At 42.9% G+C, this 10000-nt stretch overlaps 1 protein-coding gene across 4 annotated transcripts in view; it reads left to right on the top strand.

The window, feature by feature from the left end:
* kcnq1.2 (potassium voltage-gated channel, KQT-like subfamily, member 1.2) overlaps window positions 1–10000 on the top strand; it is a 508250-nt gene that overhangs the window by 48909 nt on the left and 449341 nt on the right. For all 4 annotated transcript variants that reach the window (XM_061916862.1, XM_061916861.1, XM_061916860.1 and 1 more), the window contains exon 3: window positions 6301–6391. In XM_061916862.1, the coding sequence (XP_061772846.1) occupies window positions 6301–6391 (91 nt within the window). The remainder of the gene's footprint in view (window positions 1–6300; window positions 6392–10000) is intronic.

Here is a 10000-nt window from a genome sequence, read left to right as displayed (position 1 = left end):
GTGGTCAGATGAAACCAAAATAGAACTTTTCGGTATAAACTGCACTCGTCGTTTTTGGGGGAAGAATACTGAATACCGAACTGAAATTTGTGTGTACCGTTCCCCCCCTATTTCAAGCCGTTGGATACTTCATTGAGAAACTTGACAGTGACATGTGACGTCCTGTTAAATACTGCACTGTGTCTACTGGGGACAGGACAGGACGGAGTTAGCCAACCTTGTTTGGCGGGGGCCCAAACCCTGGGGATCTGATTAAAACAAAACAGCTGCGGCTTTAGCGAGAATTACTGAGGCCAGCCTCCCTGCGGCGTCAACCAGAAGGACCATAAAAATCTGCTTCTGGATCACGTGTGAAGACTCCAGACACGTTGAAGACGTACCAAGTCTCATTGGGCACATAGTTGAACAAGTCGATATGAAATGACTACAGATGTGTTGGTCAGTGCATTAATGGTGTGGCAGTGATACAGATAAGCTTATTAACTCAAGCATTTTGGGGCATTTCTGTTTTTTTTGCCATCCTCTAGCTTTGGCTGGAGCAACTGTGCTGCTTGTTGCCTACATCCTGGTTTTATTTGCTCTTACCTTGCTCTACTCCAGCCAGGGGTCACCAACCTTTTTGAAACCAAGAGCTATTTCTTGGGTACTGATTAATGCAAAGGGCTACCAGTTTGATACACACTTAAATAAATTGCCAGAAATATCCAATTTGCTCAATTTACCTTTAATAAATCTATATATATATATATATATATATATAAAAATGGGTATTTCTGTCTGTCATTCCGTCGTACATTTCTTTTCCTTTTACGGAAGGTTTCTTGTAGAGAATGAATGATTAAAAAAACACTTAATTGAACGGTTTAAAAGAGGAGAAAACACGAAAAAAATGAAAATTAAATTTTGAAATATAGTTTATCTTCAATTTCGACTCTTTAAAATTCAAAATTCAACCGAAAAAAAGAAGAGAAAAAACCTGCTGATTTATGGACCATCATTAGTAATTTTTCCTGATTAAGATTAATTTTAAGTGGGAAAACTTGCACAATCGGTGGCTGACTAAATACTTTTTTGCCCCACTGTATGTTTGTATAAAAGAGGAACTTGGCACAGTACTACTTGCGTATAACCCACAATGTTGTATTTTTGGTCGTTTCCTCAAATAATGGCGTGCCATATGTCCAGGACACAACTCTGAGCGCCGTACCAAGGGAGGTGCACGAGTGCTTGCCCTTAACTGCTCTTTTTTTTTTATCCCTCGCCTACGCCTTCTGCTCCTTCATAAAGTAGTCCTGTTGAGCCTCAGCAGCATCTCTGACAAGTCCATGGCAAGTCCAAGTTTTAGCACGCATTTGGGCTTTTCATTTACACAGAATTATGCTAGTGTGTGTGTGTGTGTGTGTGTGTGTGTGTGTGTGTGTGTGTGTTTGTGTGTCAAATGATCATAAGGGGTCATGTAATCACTGTCCCATCTGCCAAATGTGTCAGTCTTTCTTTCGCCTTCTGTAATCCTGACACTTTTCATCAGTTGTCTAAAGTGACATTTTCGCCCCACAGCTCGTTTTTTTTTAAATTGGCCTTTGACTTGGGCAGCACGGTGAAACAGGGGTTAATGCGTGTGCACTAACCCCTGAACGTCAAGAATTAAATCCCGGGCTTGGGATCTTTCTGCGTGGAGTTCTCCCCACGACTGCGTGGGTTCCCTCCGGGTACTCCGGCTTCCTCCCACCTCTAAAGATATGCACCTGGGGATAGGCCCCTCCCACCTCCACAGACAAGGGGATAGGCCCCTCCCACCTCCAAATACATGCACCTGGGTGTAGGCCCCTCCCACCTCCAAAGACATGCAACTCGGGATAGGCCCCTCCCACCTCCAAAGACATGCACCTGGGGATAAGCCCTTCCCACCTCCAAAGACATGCGCCTCCGGATAGGCCCCTCCCACCTCTAAGGAGATTCACCTGGGAATAGGCCACTCCCACATCCGCAGACATGCAGCTGGGAATAGGCCCCCTCCCACCCCTAAAAATAAATGCACCTGGGGATAGACCCCTCCCACCTCCAAAGACATGCACCTGGGGATAGACCCCTCCCACCTACAAATACATGCACTTGAGGATAGGCCCCTCCCGCCTCCAAAGACATGCACCTGGGGATAGGCCCCTCCCATTTCCAAAGTCAAGCACCTGGGGCTAGGCCCCTCCCGCCTCCACAGACATGCACCTGGGGCTAGGACCCTCCCGCCTCCACAGACATGCACCTGGGGATAGGCCCTTCCCATTTCCACAGACATGCACCTGGGGCTAGGACCCTCCCACCTCCACAGACATGGACCTGGGGATAGGCTCCTCCTGCCTACACAGACATGCCCCTGGGGATAGGCCCCTCCCACATCCAAAGACATGCACCTGGGGATAGGCCCCTCCCATTTCCAAAGACAAGCACCTGTGGATAGGCCCCTCACACCTCCACAGACATGGACCTGGGGATAGGCCCCTCCCGCCTCCAAAGACATGCACCTGGGGATAGGCCCCTCCCACCTCCAAAGACATGCACCTGGGGATAGGCCCCTCCTGCCTCCACAGACATTCCCCTGGGGATAGGCCCCTCCTGCCTCCACAGACATGCCCCTGGGGATAGGCCCCACCCACCTCCAAAGACATGCACCTGGGGATAAGTTGTATATGCGTTGGCCCTGTGATGAGGTGGTGACTTGTCCAGGGTGTACTCTCCCTTCCGCCCGAATGCAGCTGGGATAGGCTCCAGCACCCTGCCCAACCCCAAAAAGGATAAGCGGTAGTGAATGGATGGATGGATGGATGGCCCTGGACTTAGCCAACCTGAGAACCGGTGTCTTCTGCATTTGTTCTTGGTCTATTCCTTTTGTTTGGAAAAAAATAAATAGCCCGCTGATGTCCACTGCAGAGGACACTGGTTTTCATTAGGGTATTCTACATTATTAATGAGACTGTGACGGACTCCTGTTGTCGTCGTGCGGGTTCCATGGACCATCAAGGAAGGACATTGCTTTGCAGGTTTGACTTTTGTTTATTTTTCAATAACACAAGCTTTGTCTTTTGGTCGGCTCGCTTTCCAGCTGCTCCTCTCCTGCTCGCTCCTCGCTCGCTGTCAGTCGGCCGCGTTTTCGGCTCGCTCTCGGTCGTTTTCGCCTGTCAGGTTCTGCTGCTGGTTCTCCTACTCCAGGGGTCGTGAACCCTTTTGGCTGGGAGAGCCACACAAGCCAAATATATTAAAAAGTATTTCCGTGAGAGTCATATAAAAACATTTTTTAAGACTGAATACAACAATGAGTGAATTTTTAAGTAAGACCATCACTTTTAGAGTATAATAAGTATCTTATTCTTTTTTAATAACATTGTTATTCTGAAGCTAACCAACAATTAATAAAATACTTCTTACCATTAATGCGACTTGTTGAACTGGTGCGGTAGAAAAAGAATGGATGGATTGAAATGCATGAGAATGTTTTATATTTTGAACGTTATTTTTGACACTGTGATTACCAGCGGAATTATTCATTACTTACCGTGATTTATCTGAGAGCCAGGTGCAGTCATCAAAAGAGTCACATCTGGCTCTAGAGCCATAGGTTCCCTACCCCTGTCCTACTCCTTCTCTGATCTTTCCTCCTTCTCCCCTTTTATACAGCACGGGGAGAAATGTTAATTGTGTGCCGGTGCGCGATCCACGCACCTGCAATAGATTGCGGCGGCGTCGCTCCCAGCACGCCCCGCCTCTCCGCTCCGCCGCATTCTCCGCCTCCTTGCCGCCATCTTGGGCAGGGCTGAAGCATGCTCTGCCCCGCCGTCGGCCCGGCAACTCCGCCTCTTGTTAGATATTCTATGTATTTGCACACATAGAAGAAGAGTACATTCACAGCATATTACTGGCTAATAATTGCATGACTTCACAGTAGCATGTACAGTAATTACAGTGGAATGGGATTTTACAAGAAACAACTTAAATGCTGTATCAAAGTGTTCTCCACACCCTGTGAGGCTCAATTTTTCGTGTCCACGGGCAGAATTTTTTTTTCCTGCAAGCTGAGGTGGGCCAATGTCATCCTGCAAATGAATCATTTTATACGCCACATGAATGATAATAAGCAACAGACACTTACATAACCTTTTTTCAGCATATGGCGTGTAATCCAGCTTGTATGTAGTACACAGCAGCACTGCTGCTCTGCAATACTCTTCTTTTTTTTTTTTTTTTAAGTGAGCCAAATCACGGTGCTGCATGCAAGCATGGCCAGCGTGTCATGTAAAAACACTCCAAAGATGGATTATTTCTGGGATGGTTAAAATACACAAAACTGACTCTGCTCTCATTCCCGCCTGCAAGCACACACACCCCAAGCCCCCCTAAATGTCTCCTGCAAATGTGAATGAATGAGTGGACTGTAAATACTGTACATACTGTAAATACTGTACGTGGTGCAGCACCTTCCCAGACAACGGCAGCGTAACCTTGTCAAACATGCGATCTAACTTCTATCCATCCGTCCATGTTTGATTTATTAAAACAAATATTGAGACTTGTCAAGTCCAATGAAAAGCCTTTTTCTAAAAAAAAAATAAAAAAAGGTTAAAAGTATATAAATGGTAAACATAACACTAATAGCGTATTTAGTCAATAAATCATCAATATATATTATTTATTTATTGGCCTTTATATATTTTTATAGTAAACAAATTGTATATAAATCAGTCTATATAGTTTTGTTGGTGTCAAAATTAAACTAGTTTTATACATTTGTGTTTTCAGCCGATGTTTGATGTCAGAATTAGATAATAGAGCCAATTAAAGATATGAATAAGTGCCATAATGTATTTACATTTTCAGTCAACTCATGAAATTGTAAAATATAAACCATACAAATGAAAGGGACACTTTTCGTAGTTATTCAATATACCCTGCATTTTTTATTTTTTTTCCATTTTTGCACGGTGGTGGTATAAGGGTTAGTGCATGTGCCTCACAATACAAAAGGTCCAGAGTAGTCCTCCGTTCAATCCCGGGGATAGGCCCCTCCCACCTCCAAAAACATGCACCTGGGGATAGGCCCCTCCCGCCTCCAAAGACATGCACCTGTGGATAAGGCCCCTCCCACCTCCAAAGACATGCACCTGGGGATAGGCCCCTCCCACCTCCGAAGACATGCACCTGGGGATAGGCCCCTCCCACCTCCAAAGACATACACCTGGGGATAGGCCCCTCCCACCTCCAAAACATGCACCTGGGGATAGGCCCCTCCCACCTCCAAAGACTTACACATGGGGATAAGGCCCCTCCCACCTCTAAAGACATCACCTGGGGTTAGGCCCCTCCCACCTCCCAAACATGCACCTGGGTATAAGGCCCCTCCCACCTCCAAAGACATGCACCTGGGGATAGGCCCCTCCTACCTCCAAAACATGCACCCGGGGATAGGCCCCTCCTACCTCCAAAACATGCACCCGGGGATAGGCCCCTCCAACCTCCAAAGACATGCACCCGGGGATAGGCCCCTCCAACCTCCAAAGACATGCACCTGGGGATAGGCCCCTCCCACCTCCAAAGACATGCACCTGAGGATAGGCCCCTCCTACCTCCAAAGACATGCACCTAGGGATAGGCCCCTTCCACCTCCAAAGACATACACCTGGAGATAGGCCCCTGCCACCTCCAAAACATGCACCTGGGGATAGGCCCCTGCCACCTCCAAAACATGCACCTGGGGATAGGCCCCTGCCACCTCCAAAACATGCACCTGGGGATAGGCCCCTGCCACCTCCAAAACATGCACCTGGGGATAGGCCCCTCCCACCTCCAAAGACATGCACCTGGGGATAGGTTAATTGGCAACACTAAATGGTCCGTAGTGTGTGAATGTTGTCTTTGAAGAGGTGGTGACTTGTCCAGGGTGTACGATGCCTTCCGCCCGAATGCAGCCGAGATAGGCTCCAGACCCTCGTGACCCTGGGAGGGACAAACGGTAGAAAATGGATGGATGGATATTGAATGCCATTTTTAAATGTGTTATTTAGACTTAAACAAAATTTAATGACAATGCAAGTATTAAATAGACTAAAATGTACCGTAGTAGCAATATAAAATATATCATATATGTAATATTTACATAATTTTATATCCATTTATACTGCTTATTACCTTTGGGGTCGCGGGTGCCTATCTCAGCTACAATCGGGCGGAAGGCGGGGTACATCCCGGACAAGTTGCCACCTCATCGCAGACACTGTGTTCAGTCATTAATTAGTTCTTGCTTCCTTCCGGCAGGTTCCTGATGGTGCTGGTGTGTCTCATCTTCAGTGTCCTGTCCACCATCGAGCAGTATGCCGAGTTTGCCACCGGATCACTTTTCTGGATGGTGAGTGTGTATAAAAACGTAAAAACATTTATTCTTTTCCATTATGCTTACCCAAGTCTAATAATAGAACCTAACAATCATTGGTACTTTAACTTAAAATTGTAGCTTGTGCCTGAAAGTTGTCAGTGCAGTGTCACTATGTGTCCACAAGGTGGCAGCAAATGACCATCATTTATATCTTTGGACGTTTGAATATTGTGCAATAAAATATTTGACGAATAATTTAAAAAAAATAAAGGCCAATAAATACAACAAAATAAGTAATACATATTTTAATATGATTAATAAAAATGTTATTGCATTTAATTTTATATTTGATAATTTAATTAAACTTCATCCAGTGCTTTAATAAATATATACTTTTAATTTCATATTTATTTAGTTTTAGCACAATAATAATTCAATAATAGGTTGTGGAATAAATAATGAATCAGCCACAAAATTGATGAAGAAATCTTAATAATTTCCGATATGTGATTCACAGTTGAATGAATATATGGACAGATAATTCAAAATAATACAAATTGAATTTATGAAAAATAATTATGCATAGTTATGGCACAGAATAACCAATTGTGATTAAATAGTAAGTATAGAGTATAGATAAAGTATAGATAAGGGTATCCTTAAGAGTAGTCTGTGTACAGCAGTATACATTTAATAAACCCATAAAATAGGCTCAGATCATTCCATATTCGTATTTTGTTCCATTTTTGTATTATAGTCTGCCAATGTTTGCCTTAGTTCCTTGTTTAGTCCGTTACCATGGTTGCTCATTAGTTTTCACCTGCCCCTTGTTTTCCACGCACACCTGTTCCTCTTGATGACTGCCTTATTTAAGCCTGCCCCTTTTGTTATTTCGCTCTCGGTTCCTAATCTGCTCTCACGCAACAAGTGACGACTGTTTTCCATGCTCTTTCTCGATAGCTTTCACGCTACGCTTGATTTATTCCTAGTTCTCATACTAGTTGTTTTGTTTTCCCTTTTTTTGCCAAGTGTTAGTGTGTCTGTTTGTTTCCCTAGCTTCCATGCTGGCGCCTTTTGTTTGCCTTTTCTGCCTAGCACCAGTGTTTTTGTTCTTAGCCTTTTATTAGTTAAATAAATCCTTTATTTCCTACCTTACGCTGTGTTCTTGCCTGACACATCCACGGAAGAACAAATCCGGCATCGCTATTCCCACCAAGCTTCACACCAACATGTATATATTAGGGCCGTTAACTGATTCAAATATTTAATTGCAAGTCATCACAGTTTGTTTATAGTTAACTCAAAATTAATGGTGATTAATCACAGGTAAATACATATTTTTGTCATTAATAAAGGTAACATAGAAATATATAGTTTTCAAGTTTGTATTACTATGACTGGACAATTCAATAAAATGTTTTTAAACATTATGCTGTTTTAAACAGCTCAACACAAAAAGGATGTAGAAACGCTTTTAATGCCAATAAAATAAATTATTCAGTGACTTGCCAGATTTTGTATTTTTTCGTAATACGGAATTTGTATTCCTGCTGTAGGGGCACTTGCATTCAGAGGAGGAGCTACACTTCAATGTTTACCAACCAGTTTCACACATTTTTATTACAAAATATAATAAAAAACATAAATTAAATAAATGTATTTTATTAATTGAATTAATTAATTTAGTTTTGGCACAATAATAGCTCAATAATCGGTCATGGAATAAATAATGAATCAGCCACAAATATTGATGGAGAAATGTAATTATTTCCCAAGTTGAATAAATATATGGACAATTGGATGGATGTTTTTACATTCCAAACAATACACATTGAAATTATGCAAAATATTTATATGTAATTATGACGCAAAATAACCCACCGTGATTAAATAAAGAAAGTAGTCTGCAATAAATTAAACTAATAAATACAATTCAAGCAAATTATTTCAATTTGTTGTGCAGTGGGGTGGCATAGCTCAGTTGGTAGAGTGGCCGTGCCAGCAACTTGAGGGTTGCAGGTTCGATTCCCGCTTCCGCCATCCTAGTGACTGCCGTTGTGCACAGGACGATTGATCCGTGTTAAGGAAAGAATGAATGGGGCCATGTATCGTGAGATTTTGAGCCAAAACCTCCTTCCATCAGTGAGAGCTTTGAATGGTTGACCAAATACTTATTTTCCACCATAATTTACAAATAAATTATTTAAAATTCCTACAATGTGAATTCCTGGATTTTTTTTTCACATTCTGTCTCTCACAGGGGCGGCATAGCTCGGTTGGTAGAGCGGCCGTGCCAGCAACTTGAGGGTTGCAGATTCGATTCCCGCTTCCGTCATCCTAGTCACTGCCGTTGTGTCCTTGTGCAAGACACTTTACCCACCTGCTCCCGGTGTCACCCACACTGGTTTAAATGTAACTTAGATATTGGGTTTCACTATGTAAAGCGCTTTGAGTCACTCAAAAAAAGCGCTATATAAATATAATTCACTTCACACTTTAATTAATCAGTGGACACTTAATACAACATTTAGTATACTGGGTACTTTTTTTTTGATTGTCTTGGTAGTTCACTTTGTCACTCACCAAAATAAATGATCTTGTAATCTAGCGTCCACTCCACTGCAGTACTGATTGTTTCCACTTGGTGTTGGTAGAAGCGGTCAGAATCCATTGTTTGTGTCTGTGCGTGCGTGCGTGCGTGCGTGTGTGTGTGTGTGTGTGACGCAACTCCGCGTGTCAGTGTCATGTTTATTATTAACATGAGAATAACTAGCATGTAGTATGTAGCATGTGGCTACAATAAGTGAGGTGTTACAGCAAGTGCATGGATGGATGCTGTTTGGAAACTACAAAGACCTTGCATCATCCATCTGCAGCACACTGGGAATATGAATACACACACACAGACGCAAATGGAGACGTAGACATAGAAGTAGACGTACAAACCCTGTTTCCATATGAGGTGGGAAATTGTGTTAGATGTAAATATAAACGGAATACAATGATTTGCAAATCATTTTCAACCCTTATTCAGTTGAATGCACTATAAAGACAACATATTTGATGTTCAAACTCAATTAGTAATTAACTTAGAATTTCATGGCTGCAACATGTGCCAAAGTAGTTGGGAAAGGGCATGTTCACCACTGTGTTACATCATCTTTTCTTTTAACAACATTCAATAAACGTTTGAGAACTGAGGAAACTGATTGTTGAAGCTTTGAAAGTGGAATTCTTTCTCATTCTTGTTTTATGTAGAGCTTCAGTCGTTCAACAGTCCGGGGTCTCAGCTGTCGTATTTTACGCTTCATAATGCGCCACACATTTTCCATGGGAGACAGGTCTGGACTGCAGGAGGGCCAGTAAAGTACCCACACTCTTTTACTACGAAGCCACGCTGTTGTAACACGTGGTTTGGCATTGTCTTGCTTGGATGACAACATATGTTGCTCCAAAACCTGTATGGACCTTTCAGCATTAATGGTGCCTTCACAGATGTGTAAGTTACCCATGCCTTGGGCACTAATACACCCCCATACCATCACAGATGCTGGCTTTTGAACTTTGCGCCTATAATAATCCAAATGGTTATTTTCCTCTTTGTTCTGGAGGACACCACGTCCACAGTTTACAAATATAATT

Source organism: Nerophis ophidion, linkage group LG12 (assembly GCF_033978795.1).
Source record: "Nerophis ophidion isolate RoL-2023_Sa linkage group LG12, RoL_Noph_v1.0, whole genome shotgun sequence".
Classification (NCBI taxonomy): domain Eukaryota; kingdom Metazoa; phylum Chordata; class Actinopteri; order Syngnathiformes; family Syngnathidae; genus Nerophis; species Nerophis ophidion.
Note: the sequence above shows the minus strand (reverse complement) of the source record. Positions and strands in the feature narration are given on the sequence as shown.